The sequence below is a fragment of the Brachyhypopomus gauderio genome, chromosome 3 (assembly GCF_052324685.1).
Source record: "Brachyhypopomus gauderio isolate BG-103 chromosome 3, BGAUD_0.2, whole genome shotgun sequence".
NCBI classification, from domain to species: domain Eukaryota; kingdom Metazoa; phylum Chordata; class Actinopteri; order Gymnotiformes; family Hypopomidae; genus Brachyhypopomus; species Brachyhypopomus gauderio.
The window spans coordinates 8,053,347-8,076,255 of record NC_135213.1 but is presented as its reverse complement, the minus strand read 5'-3'; the positions used below and the strand labels follow the sequence as shown (position 1 = coordinate 8,076,255).

Here is a 22,909-nt window from a genome sequence, read left to right as displayed (position 1 = left end):
GTGAAGAATCTTAAAGCTCTTCCTACATTTTCCTTTAAATTTATGCAGTGGTTAAATTTGTTGGTGCACTTTGAGAATTTATCGCTATTCATTCTGTTGACCACTCAGCTTGAATTAGCAAATTAGCTCATTCAAAGTCTTTTTGAATTTGATTTCGGTTTGACAATCTTTTTTGATGGAAGCGCTTTCTTTTGTGGAGAGCCTGGCCTGCAGCAAAGCCTCTCAAGAGGGCACCAGAGTAAACCGATGGCTTTAAGTGATCTGAACCGAGCTCGGTGTAAAAATCTCACTGCCGGTCGCCTGCCGCTCTCTGACCTGCGTGCAGCCAAGCAGTGCGGTGAAGGCTGGAGCCACGTGGGCGAGGCCTGTCTGCGAATCAACTCCAGCCGAGAGAGCTACGACAACGCCCGCCACTACTGCAAGAACCTGGGCGGCATCATCGCCTCCCTCTCCACTGACAAGCAGCTGGACTTCATACTGGGAGAACTGCAGAAGTACCAGCAGCAGGAGAAGGTGCGTGTGCGGGTCAGCGTACACGGAACCACCTCATCCAATGCTAAAGTCCAACAGGGTTGAGGGTGCAAGTGTTGAGGGGGGGGGGGGGGGTGAGATACACCTGTTGCACGCCCCAGGTGTTCCTCCGCAGTGTGTGCAGTCATGCGAGGACCTTCGTGTGACGTCCCCGTCACGGGCCCTGACCTCGTGAGTGTGTGTGCTCTGCAGAAACTCTCCCCTTGGGTGGGCCTGAGGAAGATTAACGTGTCCTACTGGGGCTGGGAGGACAACTCCCCCTTCACCAACACCTCCCTGCAGTGGCTGCCAGGAGAGCCCAATGACTCGGGCTTCTGTGCTTACCTGGAGAAGGCCCAGGTCTCGGGCCTGAGGGCCAACCCCTGCAACGCCAACACCGATGGCCTCATCTGCGAGAAAGCAGTGGGTGAGTCAGCGTCCTGTTTTGCTTTGAGTTTACCACTTATTTCCTCCTCTCCCCCCCAATCACCAGAACACGGTTGCAAAAACCACACTGTGCATGTGAAGCCGTGCCTCACCATTTCGACCTATGGGCCCGTCCCGACTCACAGGTCAAAATACTGACTCCGCAGAGAGCCGGAGCGCGCGGCCGTGCAAGACGCCGTGCTCGCTCCACGCCAGCTGTGAGAACTGCACCAGCCAGGCCACCGAGTGCATGTGGTGCGGGAGCACCCGGCGCTGCGTGGACTCCAACGCCTACGTCATCTCCTTCCCCTACGGCCAGTGCCTGGAGTGGCAGACCAACGAGTGTGCGTGTGAGTACCCGCTCGCCCGTATCTCTCTCTCTCTCCGTCTGTCTGTGAGGAGTGAGTGATGGCGTGTGTGTATTGCGGCGAGAGTCTGAAAGAGAACAGAGAAGATAAGTGTATTGTAGAATGGAGAGTGGGATTTTTTTTTTCTCCCATGGGAGCGAGGGAGGTGGCAGTCATCACTGTCTACGCAGCTTGTTGCTGCTGTTTGATGATGCCTGAAGTAAGACTGGCTGTAAATGTGTTCAGAGGGAAGAGCCATGGCCCCAGTGCTGGAGCGATACGGTGTGTGTGTGTGTGTGTGTGTGTGTGTGTGTGTGTGTGTGTGTGTGTGTGTGTGTGTGCGTGTGTGTGTGCGTGTGTGTCTGTGTGTGTGTGTGCGTGTGTGTGTGCGTGTGTGTGTGTATATCATGGGTTTTGTGCAGAAGAGACCTCTCCTGGGTTGGGAGCGTAGCCCAGACAATGACTGATACCACTGCGGAGCTCGTCCCCGCCTGCACTAGGGAGGGAGGTGTAGCACTGTTTTGGGCTCTGACTGGTTCTGTGGTTCCTCAGAAGGGTTCCAGGTGGAAACACATCTAGGAGGACCTGTGTTTACAAGAGAGGAGCGAACGTGTGAGCTGTTGATTTCACTGTGACCTGCATCTGAAGAGCTCGGATTAATGCTCCTCTGTGATCTTCTCATTAGCAAAAACAGCCTGGGTCCATACTGACCCACCACGTGCAATTATTATTTACATTTATCTGCCCAAAGAACTAAATTTCCCCCTTGGCTGTCGGGCACAAAGAAAGTGCCGGAAAATAGGAGGAAGCAAATGTGAGTCTCCAACCGCAGAGTTTAAGCGCACAAAACCGAGGTCCAACAAAAGAAGGCAACATCCACAACGACCAGCAGATGGGTTTATCTAAGATAAATGTAATATAACCCACTGTTGTAGCAAAAGAGGCACAGAACTCCCCACCTGAGGGAGGTGTGGCAACAAACCGAAACACAGAGGCACGCTCAAAACAAGAATAGCATTAACCTAAACAAAGGTCGTTTACAAAGTCACCGTCGGCAGACAGAGCATCAGTAGGGGAGCATCGTTACATCCGCTATTCAGGCCTGATAGTTTTCAGGCGCCACGCCGGAATTCCGGCGTACCGACGTGTCCGCGAGGAAAAAAAAATTTGAGGGGGGGAAAAATCCGTCAATAATGATAAACCACACGCGCGCGCATGCTATCTGTTTTGAGACCGAAATATGATCCTTATGATCCTTACGAGGTTCCCAAGTTACGATTTTTCGTGGTTACTACACATCTCCCATTTACTGTATAAAGCCTCTTTGGACCTAAGTGGTTCTGCGTCGTAAACGGAACTTGGTGTTTGGTGTGCGCGGCGTCAGGATTAGGTGCGCAGCTATGGATAAAGGTATTTGCCAAAAGGCTAGCTTTAGGATAACTGCGTATAGTACGTTATTTACGTACAGTATGTACGTATGTTCCGATTTACACCGAAAATCGATTTACGACGGATCAACGTCGTAACCCAGAGACCGCCTGTATTTCAGACATCGGAAGAGCTTCAGAGGTCGATACAAGATAAATTCACTATTTTATCTTTATTCTGATTAAGTTTAATTTTTATCAGAAATATAAGAGTGTTTTTTTTTTTGAGCCGGTACAGGTGACCAGATGATCTGGTTCATCATGGCCGCCTTACGGCGTAAGGTGTAATACATGAACAAAAGCACAAAATGTATGTCCTAATAAACCAACACAAAATATTTATTAAATATTTTATATATTAAAACTAACTATAATCATAATACTTGTAATTCTTTTAAACTTTATTTGCATAATTTCTTTGAGTTGTCAGGTATCCTATAATTTACTAACAGTAATGAATAAATTATTAATCATGCCTGTTTTTAACATATTGTGTCTAATCTAAATCTTTAGGTTACAGCATTTTCTCAGAATATTAATAGAAATTAGTTTTTGATTTCACTATAATGATTACCTGACTTATTGATTAATTATTAAATATTCTAAATATGGTACACTAACACTCCACAACCCCCCCCCCCCCCCCCCCCCCCCCCGCTCAGAAAAAGTTCAGGCTCAGGAATTTTTCCCACTATCACCCCTGGCTATTTAAACATGGAAACTCGCAAACAAGGCAGCTTGATTATGGATTTTTAATTTCTTTCTTACTTTTTGAAAGAAGCCCATGGAGAATTGCGAGGTAAAGACTGTGAGCTCTTTACAAATGATGGAGATTTTTCGATGAATGGTACCTGAAAAGTGATGTTTTTCGTTTGTCATAACACATAATTATATTACTTAATTATAAATATTATTTCACATTACCATATCTTTGCTGAACATATGGTTTATTTAAACCGGTCAGGACCATTAATGAAAAAAGCATGCGACCCTCTGGTATGATGACCTCGAAGATAATTGTAAAAAGCTCTGTTCTATTCAGCTTTTTACAATTATCCTCGAGGTCAGCACAGATGCACATGCACAGATTAAAAGGAATTTCAGAGGACGTTAGTGCATAAGCTTGGAAAGAAGGGTTAGTTACATAACTTCTAAATCATTTCTAAAGTACATCAGTTCAATTATGCAGATAGTGAACTTCAGTAAAATGTTATTCTTGTAGGTATTCTAAGAATACCAATGAGAATTTTTCACAGAGAATAACAGACTTGCTATCCCCCTTCATGATACATTCACACTGTTTTCTGCTGCATAGAGGCCAAATGGCGTTCCAGTATGACGAGAATAATGATGTCTGGCTACTTTGTTGCTTAGACAGCTTGCAGTGATTTCAGGGGCCAGGAGATTCCAAGTTGTATCAGGAATCTGACTTGTCTAAAACTTGATAGAGCCTGGATCATGAAGCCATGAATCCAGATGTAAAACGCAGGATTAAATCAACAATAGAGTGACTCGAAGAGAATACATTTAGTTTTAGTTTTTAATCTCTTGCCATAGGACAGACACTGCCCTTCTTAGACTGTTCAGTGATCCACAGAGGGGATCTGGGCTTCATCCGGTGTTCCACAGGGTGCTATATTAAGATCTCCTGTGATGTCAGTGCTTCCTGTTTGCTCTGTTATTCAGCTACGTAGTCCACGGTTTATTTTCTGTGCTGATGAAACTTTTAGAACCGAGATCAGGTAGGTGAGGTCCAAAGCTGCTCTTTCTAAGAACAGCGATTTCACAACTTCTGTGCTCCTCCAGAGGCCGTTTGTAAAAAAAACCGTATTACTGTTGACTCTCTCCTTCCAAACGCATCTCACCACCTTGAACCGAGATGGCGTTCTTCCATCTGTGTAATGTTGCTCATCTGCGCTCCTGCCTGTTTTCTTGACTCAGGAATCCATGCATTCAGCACATCTAAATTACTCTAATTACTTATTTTCTGGTCTTCCTGTTCAATCACTCGATAAATTGCAGTACAGCCAAAATTCATCAGCTTTGCTAATTAGACACAAAGAAAATCAGACTGTACAAAGTACTCCTGTTTTCTCCCGATTACACCGGCTTCATGTAACTGCCCACTTTCAGAGCAAATTATTGCCATATACAGAAGCTCTTTTGTATTTTTTATTTATTTTTTGCTGTGGTTCTTTTGGTGTGAGAGAGGTGCTATAATAATTCAAACTTCTCCTTTCTCCTCTTTTTCTTTAAGTTCATTTCTCTTTTTTAAAGTGTCTATGTAAAAGTTCTTACTGACTTGAATCCCACAAAACGCTAAGTATCTCCTAACTACTAAAAAGTTTTAATAGTTACTGAAATGAAACCTAAATGGTAAATTATCCTTTTTCATCGATGACCTTGATATAACCATGACCTTATGCAAACCACTTTTGAATAATAATTTCAAAATTTCTTTAAATAAGCAACTAGTGCTTAAGTCCCAGTGGCTTTTTCTCACAAACTGCTCCTGCACAGTGTGGTGGATCTCGGCGAGTCTCTCCAGGCAGCTCCGTATGTAGCACAGAGCGGCCACTGCTCACTCACCTTTGCACAGTAATCCCAGACATTCAGATGGTGGAGATATTGGAAGCCCTTTGTTGTCGAGGGTGGCTCAAGTCGAACCCCCGATGTCTCATATTTCCTATTCTCAGAGGCAGGGAGACAATTTCATTGTGGACACACTGACACATGGATTGTGCGTGTGTGTGACAGTCCTTCCATTCACTGATAAAATTGCCATTATGCTCAGTCTGATGGAAAATGAATTAAAATCTCTCAGCCAGAAGTGGGTGGTGTGAGTCTGTAAATCTGCCTGACTGGAAAACATTTTTGTCACCAAAATGTATCCGCCCGTCGTGTAGAATGACGGTTATTTGGCACTGCTCTCCTCTGCTCCGGCCCGTGGCTCTGCCCCTTTTAATATTTGTGTGTCACTTCTCCTCTGGTGCCTTGAAGGCACTTTGTCAGGACAATCTTGGATAAGTGAGGTTGGACGTCTCTGCAGGGTGTGTTGTGACAGTACTATATCTGATAAAAGCCGACGCGGTGAGGATTGTTGGCATAATGGTGCACTGTAGCCTAAATCACTTTCTTGATGTTTAACATTTTAGTCCCGAGATGTGCCTTTTCCATTTTTATACATTTGCAAACCCTATATCGCAACAATGCCTTTTCGTACGTTATTTATGGACGAGGGCGGTGTTTTGGACTGTGTATTTCAGGACTGTAACTCGCTCTATAACTGCATCATGCACGAGCCTTGTACTGTCCTCTGATGCTTCTCTGGGATTTGAAGAAACTCTGTTCCCTGAGCTAGTTGGATTTGTATGTGGACACCCTGTAAGTGTCCCTCCTTGACGGACGTGTGGACGCAGGTTACATCTGCCACACGCAGACAGCAAGGACAGTGGGAGGTGAAAGCGGACCATCTGGCAGTAAACCGCAAGGATGAAAAGCAAAAGCACTTGTCCACGCTGCGCTGAAGGTTGTGCAGAAGTGCATTCGCTTTTTTTGTCCTTGTTGATTGTCATAGTTTAGCTTCGTCTCTGTCTCTCTCTCTGTCTCTCTCTCTCTCTCTCTCTCTCCCTCTCTCTCCGTCTCCCTGGTGCCATGTGAATCAGCTGTTGTCTGGACCTGCATGTGGTCATGGTTTCAGATGAGGAGGACAGGAGGAGGGGTTGCTGGTGTAGGGGCCGTTTTGAGACGCGTCTTCTTAGCACCGCCCTTTTTAATACACGACGAGCAACGGGGCATTTTTGAAAGTGTCTGTGTCTCAGCTGCACCGAATTTTTATTTTGTGACACACCAGAATGATTTCTAGGACAGAAAGTAATAGTTTATCGCCACTCCTAGCTCACCCCGATTCGTCATGTGTTGTCTCTACAGCCACAAATGGCTAGTTTGTAATAGTGAGTTAGATCGTTATTATTGATGGGACCCTGGCTGCTGTAATTAAAAATGCTTGGTGCTAAAAGGAAAATTATTGTTTTCCTAGCTTTCTGTTTTGTGAGTTTTTCCTCACCTTTTCCATGGCTGATGTAATGTTGCCATGATCATCGTGGTGGTTTACAGGCACAGGTGACGTGTTGCAGGAGATGCCACAACACACACGACACAAATCGACTAGTGTAAAGGGTCCAGCATGGAGACGGTGAGGCCCAGTCCTTAAGGCTGTTCGCCCCGTTAGCCTAATCAACACTGCAAAACAGCAGGATGGGTTACTAACCTCTATCACACTGGTAGTGTCAGCTCGGGATGTTTTAACCAATTATTATTTCTCACCACTTACAATTATTTTTGTTCTCTGCTGTTCTTTCGTTCATTCTCTCTCTCTCTCTCTCTCTCTCTCTCTCTCTCTCTCTCTCTCTCTCTCTCTCTCTCTCTCTCTCTCTCTCTCTCTCTCTCTCTCTCTCTCTCTATACAGCACAGAACTGCTCTGGTTTGCGGACGTGTGCTCATTGTTTGGACCAGCCAGACTGTGGCTGGTGTGGGGATCCCAGCAACACGGGTCGAGGGCAGTGTGTGGAGGGCTCCTACCGCGGGCCCATGAAGAACCTGCCCAAACACAGCCAGGACATGGTGCTGGACACTGCCCTCTGCCCCAAGGAGAAGGGCTACGAATGGGCCTTCATCCAGTGCCCTGGTAAAACACCCCCCCCACTCCACCATTCATGTGTAAGTTTGTGGTTTGTCCAGCGCTGACAGTGGTCTTCTTTACTGCTGCAGCGTGCCAGTGCAACGGTCACAGCACGTGTGTGAACGGCAGCGTGTGTGAGCAGTGCCGGAACCTCACCACTGGCCCACACTGCGACACCTGCATGCCCGGTTATCACGGGGACCCCACCAACGGAGGAAAGTGCCAAGGTCAGTGCTTTACCACGTTCAGCCAGCAGAGGGCGTCACGAGACTCTGGTAGATAACGCAGCAATACCACCAAACCCGATTGTTACACACACACACACACACACACACACACACACACACACACACACACACACGGGGCTGCCTGAGGGTGAGGTGGTGAGGCAGAAGCTGTGTGTGGCAGGTGAGCGCTGGTTCTCCTCATGCGGAACGGGGCTCTGCGGCTTCGCCGTGGACCGGCGCTTCCGTCAGAGCCCGCCGGCTGACATTTGCACACGCCACCTAACACGGCCTCACCACAGAGGAAGTAGCTGGACCCGTGCAGACACAGGGACAGCACGGTGGTGGGCTGCAATGTTAATATTCCCACTGTGATATTATCATCTGAAACATTTAGACAAGTGTGTGTTCCACTGATTTGGGTATACAGTTAATCTGAGAAATTCTGCCACTATGACAGTGACTTATATTTGGATTTAAATAAATCTGAACCAGCAAGGTAACAATGGAATGGGGAGACATGCACCTCCCAAATATTGGCCAGTTTGAGTGTAATTCAGGCCTTTCATGTGACTGGTGTAGATTAGGGGCGTGAGGAGTTTGTTCTGTTATGTCTGCTGCTGGTGTGAATATCGCTCCTCACATTCTGACACACAGTAGCAGCAGCTGGAAAACTGTTTGTTACTGCAGTCGTTCATATTAGCTGCTATGGCAACTAGAAGATGTGAAGGCAAGTTTTTAATTTATTGTAACATGCAATTCTTTCGTTTAAATAGAAAAAGTGGTAGCTAAAACGGGATCAGGTTTCTGTTTCTTACCATTTAAAATAAAGATCGTTGGGTTCATAAAGGTAAAGCTGACTTTCTTTTATTTATTTTCCACCTTAAGTGGTGTAACAGAAAAATTGAAGTAGAGTTAGGATTAGTTAAGAACAGAAGACTTGAATAAGAGGTCATTAAAGTAGAGTTAGGATTAGTTAAGAATATAAGACTTGAATAAGAGGCAATTAAAGTAGAGTTAGGATTAGTTAAGAACAGAAGACTTCAATAAGAAGTAATTAAAGTAGAGTTAGGATTAGTTAAGAACAGAGGACTAGAATAAGAGGTAATTTAATGTAGAGTTAGGATTAGTTAAGAACAAAAGGCATTACAAAAAAGATTGATTATTGATTTAGATGATTAGATTTTATAGAGTACTGATTACATTATAGTGTTTAAAAATGGTGATAAGCATTCCTATGTAGGGTGTTTACACTGCAGGAGCCAGTAGTGGACCAGTAGCATCAGTACTGGACTGCTGGGCAAGGCACATGTTTATATGGACAGCACTGACACGTGTGCTGAGCTGTTTGAGTCTGTACAAAGATAATACAGGGCCTTGTGGTAACGTATTGATGGCCACACTGGCACCGTAGAGTTTTAAAACTCCTTGGCAGCTAATTGGTCAAAGTAACCCCAAAGTACTGGAAAGTAATGGGATTACATTGCTTTAGTATATTGATCCTTAGGATTGGGATACATTTTTTATGTGTATTCATCTGTAATGAAATACATTGTAAAGTGACCTTCCCAACTTTGGGTAGAGTAGAATGGTTGTATTAAAGGGCATTTGAATGTTTGGAGCTGTTGGATGTTTGGAACATATTCTTATATAAATCTTGACAGTAATGCCAGGATTTGCAATGTATTTGGCAGTCACAGTTAGGACTGGCAAAAAAAAAAAATCTTTAAATGTTTTTACTTCAATTTGTTTTGCAATTGGAAAATGGCAGAACAAATCAAGGTGTTTTTTCCCCTTTTATTTTTTTTTATTAGAATGGATGTGCAAAAAAATAATAAAATTCAGCATAATCTCATGTAGTCAATCTTAAATATATTTTAAACGTTCTCAGGAATGTAAAAACATTTAATATAATGTCTTTCTCAGATTTTCCTGATGTGAATCATCTATGATGTCTTTCGATTGCGAGCTCTTCATGTCACATGAAACAGCAGTAGAAAGTGAAGCAGCTAATGGCTCCTTTTAGCGGATGCTTCTGTTATTGGGAGAGGGGGGCACTTTGTGTTTGCGTCGTACCTCGTGCGCTCGAGTCATCGTGCTGTTACTTTTTGCTTGCAATTCACTTTTGACATGCCTTACACTTTACACGAATGTATTCCACGTCATACCCACCAGACCCGTGCCCCTTCCACACGTCTCTGACTCCCCCTTCGGCGTGACGGAGGTTCCGTGGAGCTTTGCTTGTGTTTTGGGTATCCCCACCCTTAAATGTCTGCACCACCCACTTCTTTTACAGCTCCGGTCTCTTTGTCCCATATCTACCCGTGTTTCTTACACCTCTCGCCTTTGTCTTGCGTTGTGGATCACTGTAGTGACGTCTGCTTTGCTTTGGTTTACCGTGTTTCCTGCTACGCATCTTTGTCTAGCGGTTTTAACGAGATTTTAACGAGGTTAACGAGATTTGCCCTGAATACACCCCGCATCACAGCGCACACTTCCTGCATCGTCTCACTCCTCGTGACAGCGTCACTGATGGGATATTCCCACCTGTCTTTTCTAGCAGCGCTTTTCTCCGTGTTCTTGTGAATTGTGAAAATCACACGGCATCAGTCGCAGTGTATGAATGACTAACTGAGCAGTGTACATATAGGTCTCTCCGTGCCTTGTTTCTAGAAATGATTACACAACTTTTTTTTGTCTCAGCAGTGTGCTTTTGCAGTTTTCTCTCGTGCACCAGAAATCTATCAAAATGACAAATCCTTACTAGTTAGGATGCCATTGGAGTGCATATAGTGTGTTGTTTTCTCTGAACTTGTCACTTTTATCACTCCTCAAGACGCATAAGACAAGAATTTAAATTAAGTCATTTTCATGAGCTTAAAGAAAACAACGTACCTATTATTATTATTATTATTATTATTATTGTTATTATTATTATTTTGTAGATGTTAATTGATTGTTTTCAGCTTTGGCTGAACTCCCCTTCTTTGCTTATACTCCATTACACTCAGTCATAGATGGTTGTTATCCGTACAAGCTGGCTCTGAAGGACATTTGCAGAAGTGACAGTCTCAACAAACACAACTCCAAACCGACGCACCGCGTGACTATTCTGGCGAAACTACAACATGGGGGAAAAATCCATTATTCATATTTTCATTCACTCAACGAAACGCGCCCAGTAAGTGTGTGCGTGCCACCGGAGGTGTGGCCGCGCGCTCAGCCGCTGCTCATTGGCTCATTCCGCTCAGCCGCTCGTTCTGCTCGGATTAGCTAAGCCTGGCGCCGGCCCGTGGAGGGACGCTCGCGAGCTCGTGCGCTTTATGTGTAAAATTCACATTCAGTATGCTGAAAACATGCTGAATTTGAATGTTGTCCCAGGGTTAGATCAGGTTGCGTTATGTGACGAGTGGTCTGACTCCGCTAAGCCTGTGGGCTCGTCTCTTGGCTGGCTGGCTAAGTAGTTTTGCGGTTGAGTGAGTTTTGGTTCAAATGACAAGTCCAGACATTTTTAGGACTAAGGGTAATAAATTTGTGTAATCATATCTATAGTTAAAGTCAGCACTGTGCAGAGACAACCCCCGCAAATTGAACTGGAACCCGTTAGCAAACGCTTAATATTCAAATTCTTGGGTCTAGATTGGGGCCAAACCCCCCCCCCCCCCCCAAAAAAAAAACACCCTTGACTGAATGTCCTTAATTATTGTGTAAATAATGAGGTAGTGGAGGTTATTTGCAGCTGGTGCATGGTAGACGTCTGGACAGACGTGAGACGAGTGTGCTCTTCCATTGCCGCACTTCTGAGAGACGCAGTGAGCACACACGGCCGTTGGAGAAAGAAATAATTATAGGCCGCTGCTCTGAAGAGACGGAAATGGGTTTCAGATGGTGGGTCGGACTCCGCGATGGCATGTTTTGTCAATATCAGATCCAGTTTCTTTGGACGGCCCTTTCTGGGTCGGCTTGTGTAATTTCCCTCTGCTGCCTAGCGTTCTGGCAGCATGGCCAGGGGAGAAGAGTCCCAAACCACATCATGAGACCTGTTCCCCCACGTCCGTACCGCTCCCCAGTTGGGATTTGGTCAAATCCACAGGCAGCAGGGACTCTGTAGAGGGGCAGGGGCAGACGCGGAGGGGCACAGCCTCAGGGCTGTGTTTCTATCAGCAGTATCCCCCTCACCTCTGAGGTAAAGGCCAGTGGTTCGGGAGTCCGGAGTGATTAATGCCTTTATCTTTTAGTTATTTTAATGTGTGTCTGGGGAGTTGCGTGGCCGAGGGGACAGCGGAGACATCCGTGCTCAAAACACACACACACACACACACACACACACACACACACACACACGTCCCAGACATACACTCCTTCACAGAGGCCTTCTGATTGGCTTGCACTACGGTCCATATAAAGCAAAACGCTTTGTCACTGCCGAATTTCTAAATATAGCGGAGACTGCCGCGGTGCTTTGATGGATAGAGTTGTTGACTCGGGTCCGTTTGTCTCAACAGTAATTACACTTATTGGCTGTAATGCATAATTATGTTGCATGCAGTTAGACCTCTCGGTAGTCTTGACCGATGAAGAAGATTGTCACTTCATTCTTGCAGTTGAGATGACGCTTACGCTATCTACAAATTTAATTACTTTAATTGCCTCTAAGGTGCTGGGTGTTCTGATTAGCTAAACATCTCTCTCTCTCTCTCTCTCTCTCTCTCTCTCTCTCTCTCTCCCCCCAGCCTGTAAGTGTAATGGCCATGCCAGCGTGTGCCAGGTGCTGACTGGGAAGTGTTTCTGCACCACCAAGGGGATCAAAGGAGACCAGTGTAATGTGTAAGTCTCAGTGTCTCTTTCTCTCTCACCCTTCCTCAACACACACACACACACACCCCCCCCCCCCCCCCCCCCCCCCCCCCCCTGTTTCCAGTGCCGGGCCCCTCAGACTATCCCACGCGCCCGCCCCGACACCCTTAGCTGAAGCTCATCCACGATTGTGCTTTTGTAATGCTGACACAGTGCGTCGCGCGTGTGCAAAGATCAGACTTTGGTGCAAAAGCGCAGCACAACAGTCCTCACTTATTGTTACTAATGGATCCAGCAGTGAGGTACGTGGGCGTGCGTGGGCGCACATACGCTGCGCTCCTGAAACGCGGCCCCACTTCCGCAGAACGGAGAGTAATGACGGTGAAGTGCTTCTTACCGCTGCATTTCCATTCCACACTACCGACCGCCCGACTTTTATATACCCGGCCGCTGTTGCCACTGTCTCCTCGTCCTGCAGCTAGGTCCAATTCCACAAGGACCCGTTAACAGGCACTTCCACTCTCGTCTTGGTCACGTTGACATCTGATCTGAAAGTCTCCACGTCGAAGGGGTCTGGCTCACGTTGCTTTCACAAATAACCTACGTGTGACCATAAATCTCTTCACAGCCCAGATTCTGAAAGCAAAGCATTATTCCGTTTTTTTTTTTTTTCACCCCCTCTGACGTCTTTCCCGTTAGTTTGCCTTTTCACGCTGCTGCACTCGGAACAGAAATAAGTGGTGGGCTACCATGAAGACACAACGTCTCGTAGGTCTGTGTTAGTATATTGGCTACTACACAGACCAAACTAGCAAGCTAGATTATTCTTTTGAAGGATATTGTCTTATAACTGATTTTAGACCATGCCTGAACTTTGGCTTAGTGGCAGAAATAAACCCTTTTAAAAGCAGGCGGCAAGAATGCAAAGAAATAATTGAGCAATTGTGGCAATGACTGTGCTCACCATGTGCTCACAGACCTTGTACAAGAAATAGAGTTTTTCTTAATTTTAATAGCTTAATTTTTCCTTACTATTCCCTTACACTCTGGTTCATGGGTGTCTGTACATTTGGAAATAATTTTGCCCATGTGATTTCTATAATGTAAAAAAGCATGTCGTATTTGTATGGTTTTTCCTGCTCTTTATTTGTGACGTGTGGTGTGTGTGTGTGTGTGTGTCCTTGGCGTATATGTACCTGGGGCGGCTGGCGTCTACGTGCTGCAGGTGTGTCTATGTGCTCATGGAGAGGTCAGATGATGGTGACCATGAGACCCGAGTCCGTTTACCACTCTTCCACCCTGCTCCTTCTCCGTTCTGCCGTCCTCACCCGTCACTCAGAACAACCGACGTAACGTTCCCACGTAACTCTAACGCGTGGAAGGACGGGTCCTCCATACGAGGGCCGCGGAGTTCAAAGTGTTCGCTTATTAAAACTCCACGTGGCACGGTGACCGCCGACCGCTCCTCGGTAAAAGTAGGGCTGTGTTCACGAGAGCGTTTTTGCAGTATGTTGTGAGAGAACCTTTACAGCTGCTTCGATACAGTCACAGCTGTGTCAAGGTTTATGAATATTTATATTCTTTACCCAGTGTGAAGCTGAAACGATTTAAGATGCCTCACAAAGAACACACTAGTTGCTTCATAACGTAAAGCTGGTATTAGCATAAATGTCGGCGCAAAATTAATTTACTTTTAATTGCAAGTTACACAAATGAAAAATTGTACGACAGACTGCATCACATCATACTGTATTATGATTCCCATGTAGTGAGGTGACCGGCAGTCCCCAGCCCTCGGTGTGTATGAACGGACTCGAGATTTGATGTCGAACTTTTCATTTGCGGCAGTTAGACGAGTTGCGAGCGAAGGCGAGCTGGGCCCTGGAGAGCTGTGGAAGTGTTCCTGGGCCTCTTAATGACCAAAGTGGATGCAGTAAAGAGAAAGAAGCCTTCTTGATTGAAGTCCATCATCGTCTAATGGAGTCCCAGCGTCTCACCGTGCGCACGGCTGCGCGTAACCATGTGACCTAAGAGGCGATTGGCGTGTAGCCGCGCAGGAGAGGGAGAGCGGGTGTGTGTCAGCCCGTGTTCCCTGTGTAGGTGGGCACTCACCGGGGATTAAATTAAGGCGCCTTGACTAGAGTGCATTTTGTTTCATTGCCGCGACGCAGCTCACGCGCGTGTGCGTCTTCATTTCTGAAATGTCACCCAGATGAAAGCCAGGGGAGTGATGTGTTCAGGGAGTGAAAAGCCTGCAGGGGTGTTTGCTCTTTGTCCTGTGTGCTGTATTTGGAGAGCACTCTACCCTGTCCTCCCGTGTTTATCACACACTCCAAAGGGAAAAACCAAAAAACAGGAATTTTCAGTGTAATACGGCACTTTTCTAATCCTTTAATCATGGAGCATTGCCACACTATACATGCATGCATAATTCCCCATAGTATATGGTACATAAGGAACCAGATTTACATGCATGCATAATTCCCTATAGTATATGGTACATAAGGAACCAGATTTACATGCATGCATAATTCCCTATAGTATATGGTACATAAGGAACCAGATTTACATGCATGCATAATTCCCTATAGTATATGGTACATAAGGAACCAGATTTACATGCATGCATAATTCCCTATAGTATATGGTACATAAGGAACCAGATTTACATGCATGCATAATTCCCTATAGTATATGGTACATAAGGAACCAGATTTACATGCATGCATAATTCCCCATAGTATATGGTACATAAGGAACCAGATTTACATGCATGTAAATCGTCCTCGTCATGTACACTTCATGCTCAGTGAGTGAGCCTTTGAAAGCGGTGTGATCTTTGCCTGATATGATGCTGCTTTGTACTGTAATGTGTCAAAAATAGGTGAGCACTTGAATTTGTGAGGACCAATGAATTCTGTAATACGCTCGATCAGATTGTGCTATATAGTCACCATGACGACGCTTGGCAGATAAAACACATGCCCTGTAAGATTTGACCAGGCCTTTATCATTTGTTTTGATTTCATTGCTTCATACATTTTATAAGCGTGGCACTTTTTCTTCAAAGACAAGCCACACCTGTCCCAAATGGGTGGACAGATGCGTTATGACCCCCCCTTGTTTTAGGGGTCTGAGCCTTTTAGGGTGATGTCATTTCAGCTTAAAGGGGAATAATGTCATTGCTGAAGTACCTTAAGACCTTGGGCCCAGGACGGGCCATGAAGAACCATGAAGCCCAAAACCTCCTGCAGCCCTTCTACAAAGAGCAGATGCAGTTAGTGAAGCGTCACTGTATTATCATTGATCGCCCTGTCTGAATGGAATAATAATGAGGTACTGTCATTTGTCAAAATTCAGTAAGGACATCTGAGCTCAGTCTTTATGCTCAGAGTGCATGTGTGTGTCAGAACCTGCGTTTGCCTGCGCTAATATCAAATTAGCAGGTAGTCACTCTGAAAAGGCTGTGAAGGGTTGTCTTGTAGGGAGAGTGAACCCACAGAACAGAGAATAAAGAGTGAATAAGTGTGATGTTCGTGTAGAGTGCGTGTGTGTGGGCGTGCAGTTAGGAATCCCTTCAGCGTCTATTCGCATAATTAAATGTTCTATTGACTCGGGTCTTTTTTTCCTAACCAGTAGCAATGATTATGTAGTAATTATGTTGGTAGCCCAAAATATAATAACACAAGAGCCATTACATTTTCTTTCTCCTTCATTTTTTATAGTTGCGCAAATTGTGCATTTTTTTAAAATAAGGGATCAAGGAATAATGTTTTATATTGTATCATATTGTTTTATATTCTGTGTTCTAGGATATTCTACATATGATTTCTATGTCGTATGTATTATAATTCACTGGAAATGAAAACTGCCAGCCGTCATCACAATACACAGCGTTGCACAGGACGGAGAACAGCTTATGACTCCATATGGTTTTTTAATATTTTTTATATATAAGTTCAGCTCATATCACACACTAAATAATATAATTTATTATAAGAAAATCATTGTTGGCAAACTGACGTTGTTGGTATTATGTATTCACTATAGAATGTGTTTTAACGTTGACCTGCTTGACCTGTTTGGAATGCAGTATCTTGTTCCTGAGCTGTGCTGCATTAGTGTTTTCTGCCCGTTCGGGCTGGGGTTCAGCTCTCACATGACCGTGCCCAGGGTCCTGTGCCATCCACACACCACAAAGCTTCACGTGTTGGAGGTGATGACAGAAAGCAAGATAAACGCTGGAGCCTTCTTCAGCCTTTATGTAGTGCGTTTGCCATTAAGGTCAACCATAACACTTAGGCGTTCCTTCAGACAGCGCCTCACATGGGATTTACAGGCACATAAAGTCTTGCTCACTTCCCCCTGCTAGAAGGTGTTTTGTTTTGTTTTGTTTGTTTTTTTCTTCTTCTTCCTGTTTGGAGACATATGATATTTTAATTGTTTAACGAGGGCGGTAGTGTGGAGGGTGTTGGTTGGGTCCATCAGGTGTACTTTAATGAAGCCGTTAACAGTAAACAGGGTGGGGGGGTGGGGGTCAGTGTGGAGCGAGACTACCTTCAATGAGCCAGACACCAGCTTCCATCAGAGAGCCAAGACGCTGCTCTCTGTGCTCGCACGGCTGATCCTTAAGACTGCTCATCCCGGTACATGATTATCCAGCCGTGGGAGAGTTGTAGACGTCAACACTGCGCGCTCTCTTCCTTGAGGTCCGTAGCTGGAGGTCTGTGAGGTGAATGTAGACTGAGCGGTTCTGACTGCACCTCCACCACTTTCTGCCCCAAAGTAAACGCACTTGTGTTCTGCTGTCACTTAAATGTTGTTTTTATTTCTTTTGCAGATGTGATTCTGAGAATCGTTACCTTGGCAACCCTCTACTGGGAACCTGTTACTGTGAGTACACAGTTTTTTTTTTTACCTTGAAAAGTTATTCATGTGTGCAGGATTCCAGTCCAACTACCCCCCCAACCACCCCTACACCCCCCCCCCCCCCCCCCCCCCCCCCACCCCCACCACCCCCAGGCCCAGTTTGGTTAACCACCGCTCTACAGTATAATTTGGCTCCCTTATGACATCATGTACAAGAGGAGTGTTGTTCTACTGTAGTCAGTGACGGAACATCACAGTCCCGAAAGCTGATAGGCCCGTCTAATTGGGCAGGAAGTGTAGGTAGGGGTGCCAGGGTTTACTCAGTGTGCATGTCACAAGATGTGTCTCTCACTCTCACACACACACACACACACGGGCACAATACATGGGCACAAGCAGTGCACAAAGTGTGCATGAAGTATGCAGAGCTACAGCACTAGGGGGCAGTGTTGCGGTGTGTGGCGATTCGAGGCAGTGCATGTGCATTACATGGTTTTTACATTCGCTATCTGCCGTCATCGTGGAGCCCATCCAGTCTTAATGCAGACAGAAGCATTTAGGACATCAGATTTCACTCGGTCTGCAAAAGCTGCCAGCATTATCCCCAGGCTATAATCAATCCACATTAAACAAACCCATCAATTTATCAATCACTCGCCGGCCACTCTGCTCCTAGTATATCTTTCAGACAGAGTGCATAGGCTGTGAGGGAACGCTTCAGTTTGGCTGATTTGTGCCCATGTTAGCCCCTGCGCTGGGAGCAATGTGGTGACCACTGGGGGGTAGAAGGGTATAGGGTGGAGGGCTGAGGGAGGGTGGAGTGTGGTGACCACTGGGGGGTTGAAGGGTATAGGGTGGAGGGCTGAGGGAGGGTGTAGTGTGGTGACCACTGGGGGGTTGAAGGGTATAGGGTGGAGGGCTGAGGGAGGGTGGAGTGTGGTGACCACTGGGGGGTTGAAGGGTATAGGGTGGAGGGCTGAGGGAGGGTGTACTGTGGTGACCACTGGGGGGTTGAAGGGTATAGGGTGGAGGGCTGAGGGAGGGTGTAGTGTGGTGACCACTGGGGGGTTGAAGGGTATAGGGTGGAGGGCTGAGGGAGGGTGTACTGTGGTGACCACTGGGGGGTTGAAGGGTATAGGGTGGAGGGCTGAGGGAGGGTGTAGTGTGGTGACCACTGGGGGGTTGAAGGGTATAGGGTGGAGGGCTGAGGGAGGGTGTAGTGTGGTGACCACTGGGGGGTTGAAGGGTATAGGGTGGAGGGCTGAGGGAGGGTGTAGTGTGGTGACCACTGGGGGGTTGAAGGGTATAGGGTGGAGGGCTGAGGGAGGGTGTAGTGTGGTGACCACTGGGGGGTTGAAGGGTATAGGGTGGAGGGCTGAGGGAGGGTGTAGTGTGGTGACCACTGGGGGGTAGAAGGGTATAGGGTGGAGGGCTGAGGGAGGGTGGAGTGTGGTGACCACTGGGGGGTAGAAGGGTATAGGGTGGAGGGCTGAGGGAGGTTGGAGTGTGGTGACCACTGGGGGGTTGAAGGGTATAGGGTGGAGGGCTGAGGGAGGGTGTAGTGTGGTGACCACTGGGCGGTTGAAGGGTATAGGGTGGAGGGCTGAGGGAGGGTGTAGTGTGGTGACCACTGGGGGGTTGAAGGGTATAGGGTGGAGGGCTGAGGGAGGGTGGAGTGTGGTGACCACTGGGGGGTTGAAGGGTATAGGGTGGAGGGCTGGGGGAGGGTGTGTAGTGTGGTGACCACTGGGCGGTTGAAGGGTATAGGGTGGAGGGCTGAGGGAGGGTGTAGTGTGGTGACCACTGGGGGGTTGAAGGGTATAGGGTGGAGGGCTGAGGGAGGGTGGAGTGTGGTGACCACTGGGGGGTTGAAGGGTATAGGGTGGAGGGCTGAGGGAGGGTGGAGTGTGGTGACCACTGGGGGGTTGAAGGGTATAGGGTGGAGGGCTGAGGGAGGGTGGAGTGTGGTGACCACTGGGGGGTTGAAGGGTATAGGGTGGAGGGCTGAGGGAGGGTGGAGTGTGGTGACCACTGAGAAAGAGTCCAGCATGGCAAAGAGGGTTATTTGGATAATTAAACTCATGTGAGTGAACGGTGTCGAAGAGGCATCAGTGGCAGCAGATCTCTCTCTCTCTCTCCCTGTCTGCCTGCCTCTCTCTCTCTCCCTGTCTGCCTGCCTCTCTCTCTCTCTCTCTCTCTCTCTCTCTGTCTGCCTGCCTCTCTCTCTCTCTCTCTCTGTCTGCCTGCCTCTCTCTCTCTCTCTCTCTCTCTGTCTGCCTGCCTCTCTCTCTCTCTCTGTCTGCCTGCCTCTCTCTCTCTTCCTGTCTGCCTGCCTCTCTCTCTCTCCCCCTGTCTGCCTGCCCCTCTCTCTCTCGGTCTGCCTGCCTCTCTCTCTCTCCCCCTGTCTGCCTGCCTCTCTCTCTCTCCCCCCTGTCTGCCTGCCTCTCTCTCTCTCCCCCTGTCTGCCTGCCCCTCTCTCTCTCTGTCTGCCTGCCCCTCTCTCTCTCTGTCTGCCTGCCCCTCTCTCTCTCTGTCTGCCTGCCTCTCTCAAATTCAAATTCTCTCTCTCTGTCTGCCTGCGCCTGTCTCTCTCTGTCTACCTGCGCCTGTCTCTCTCTGTCTGCCTGCGCCTCTCTCTCTGTCTGCCTGCGCCTCCCTCTCTCTCTCTCTCTCTCTCTCTCTCTCTCTCTCTCTCTTCTCTCTCTCTCTCTCTCTCTCTCTCTCTCTCTCTCTCTCTCTCTCTCTCTCTCTCTCTGTTTGTCTGCCTGCCTCTCTCTCTCTCTCTCTCTCTCTCTCTCTCTCTCTCTCTCTCTCTCTCTCTCTGCTACCTCATCTATCTCAGGCTGTCACACTATTACCCAGTGCACATTGGGAAACACTTCTTCTGTAAAGCAATAGGACCACTAATGGGATTGCTTATTTTACATCTCCCCATTGGAAGCTCTTTGGGTGTCAGTTGGAGAACACATTCTGAGCCTGAAGGGGACGATCCATCCAGGCCTTGATATAGACCAGCACACTCTGCTGCAGTCACCCGAGAACAACGGGCCGCATATTGTGGCATACCGGCACACACATTTGGATTTGGAATGACGCCCTTGATTTATTTCTCTAATGTTGTGATTAGACATTTGATGAGCGCTCACTGCATTTCAGCAAACTAAATAATTGGACAAGTTAACATAATTAAAAAAATGATCATGTTTAATACATGTTTACAGATCCATTTCATCACTCCCTGAAATCTGCAACCCGTAGAGTTCCCCACATGCTGGGCGTCTCCACTGGTGGTGATCCAGCCCCGTAGCGCAGCCCTTAAGCAGCTCCTGCTGCTCTCTTGCCTTTACTCTCCTCCTGCTTCAAGGTGGAGTGGCGTCCTCTGAGGTCTGAGGTGTTCGGTTAGACACCAGCTCTTTAAAATGTTTCTCCACACTCCAGAGTTCATGTCCACGCCGCTCTGGACACGTCATCAAAGTGAACCGATTCCAGCGGCAGCCGTGACTGTCCACATTTTACTAATGACGTGATGAGCAGGTCCCTTTTTGGTTTCTACACGTCCCTCATGCCATCGCTCTGGTACTGGATAAGCCTCATTGGCTTTCTCCTTCCGTAACGACGTCGTTGCGCTTGTATCTTGTGGAGAACCTGAGCTGATGTCCTCCACGCGTACATCTAATTCTTTCACTCTGGCGTCTTGAATCTCCTGGGTGTTTCGGTCATGGTGGAAAGCGTTCCCTAACCAGCCGCTACTGCAGTCTCACACGGTCAACCAGGTTGTTTGTCTCGCTAAGATCACCAGTGCACTTTTCCTTTTTAATGTACCAGAACAGACGTATCCCACCTAATGTTTCAGGTATGTCTGTTTTATTGTTATCGGATGATGCGGGCAGTTGCTTCTTGGTCCTCGTGGCGTAAGATCACAGCAGCAGACGGCAGATGTCACATCTGTAATCGGCTTTTACACCTAATCTTGGTCCTCTTAGGTGTGAACTAATGATGCAGTGACACACACAGCTGGCTCAGAAGCAAGCAAGAAGCCCCTTGTAAATTCTACTATGATTTTCTTATGGTGCACCCATTATAGATATAATTACACTCATAGTAAAGACACCTGTGTGCACTTTAACCCAGTCATTTCATTTTAAATCCACTATACTGTTGTTGTGAAACAGAAACCCGCATGTGTTTACTCACGTAGACACTGCACTGTTTGTAAGAAATGGTGAGAAAGTGTAAAGTAGAAAAAAAAAAAACAAAAATAAATATCTGGGCATTTTATTGCTGTGGGGAAAAATGGGAGTTCTAAACTTGTGGTTTCTATTGGATAATCCGTAAAACCTGATATTGTGCTTTCTGTGTTGATTTATTTATTTTTTTATGGAGTGCTGTGCCAGACTTTCACAGGCATTGCATTTTCCACTCATATCAGCATGTTAATGGGGCGTCTATGTGTCCTTCACTTTATTGGACAGGTAATTACTCATTACTAACCCCATCACAGCGATCCAGACAGAGGCTCTTGTAGGGACGATGTGCCGTGTATTCTGATGCAGTGCTCGTCAAGCGTTGTTGGGACAGCACGGTGGACAGATGCACTGGAGGGAGTATGGAGTATGGAGGGAGTATTGGCTGTGGATTGAGAGGGATTTTGTGGCTTGTTTTGGTGCGTTCCCTAACGCAAGTCATAGACTTCAAATGTTAGGAGCTGTGTTAGAAACTGATTTCGCTTGAAATGCACGTGAGGTGGTTTTTTTTTATTTTATTTTCCTTTTCATGAAGTAGCGGCTCCTTCTGAATTGGAGGTCTTTGTACCGCACACTTACAGTGACCGGTGACGCGTGCAGCCTTCACGTTCACGCACCTCTTTCATCATGTCCTCCGTCTCTTCAGTGGATGCACAGTTGTGGCCCTTTTGCTGAGGAGAGGCACTCGTAAACAGCTGACTTGCTTAATGACGCACACTTTAATAGTCTTCATTGTGTAATAATTGATCTGGTGGGTGGGCACATGCTAGCAGGAGAAAGCTTTAACAGAAATGTCTTTTTGGATGTTTTGAACAGACAACCTGCTGATTGATTACCAGTTCACCTTCAGTCTGCTTCAAGAGGATGACCACTACTACACCGCCATTAATTTCATGGCAAATCCTGAGCAGGTTTGTCATAGTCCACTTATCTTGTGCGACTGATTAACCTGCACATGGGACTGGGGTTGTAGGACTCTCTGTTCCAGTCTGATGGAGAGATCAGAGCAGCTGCAAGCCCAGTTTTGTGATTTCAGTAGTCATAAAGTTTTTACTTTCCCCTGTATACTGCGAGGCCGGTGTCGGTCAACATGAGTACCTTAAAAGATTCGAATGGAATGTGGGCGTAAGGTGTTCGTTAGAACAAATAAAGTGCAAACTTGTGTGCTGATAAGAGAATAATGATTTATTTTGTACTCACCGCCTTTCTCCATTCTTTTCTAGACCAATAAAAATTTGGACATGTCGATCAACGCGTCAAATAACTTCAATCTCAACATCACTTGGTCTATTGGATCATCAGGTAATTTCTGCTCTGTACTTCTCCGTCTCCCCTCTGTAGTCTGCTTCTGTGTGCCGAGTTATCTGTTTGTCTTATGTTTGTG

The 22,909-nt window shown here is 46.6% G+C and overlaps 1 protein-coding gene across 2 annotated transcripts in view; it reads left to right on the top strand.

Annotated features, from left to right (window-relative positions):
• Nucleotides 1-22,909, top strand: part of atrnl1b (attractin-like 1b) — an 83,568-nt gene that overhangs the window by 17,750 nt on the left and 42,909 nt on the right. The window contains exons 15-23 of one of the 2 annotated variants that reach the window (XM_076999256.1): nucleotides 326-513; nucleotides 724-937; nucleotides 1,104-1,286; nucleotides 7,179-7,397; nucleotides 7,481-7,618; nucleotides 12,349-12,442; nucleotides 17,253-17,305; nucleotides 22,342-22,436; nucleotides 22,749-22,827. In XM_076999256.1, the coding sequence (XP_076855371.1) occupies nucleotides 326-513; nucleotides 724-937; nucleotides 1,104-1,286; nucleotides 7,179-7,397; nucleotides 7,481-7,618; nucleotides 12,349-12,442; nucleotides 17,253-17,305; nucleotides 22,342-22,436; nucleotides 22,749-22,827 (1,263 nt within the window). Of the gene's footprint in view, nucleotides 1-325; nucleotides 514-723; nucleotides 938-1,082; nucleotides 1,287-7,178; nucleotides 7,398-7,480; nucleotides 7,619-12,348; nucleotides 12,443-17,252; nucleotides 17,306-22,341; nucleotides 22,437-22,748; nucleotides 22,828-22,909 lie in introns of both variants that reach the window. The other variant, XM_076999255.1, reaches the window with a different exon arrangement.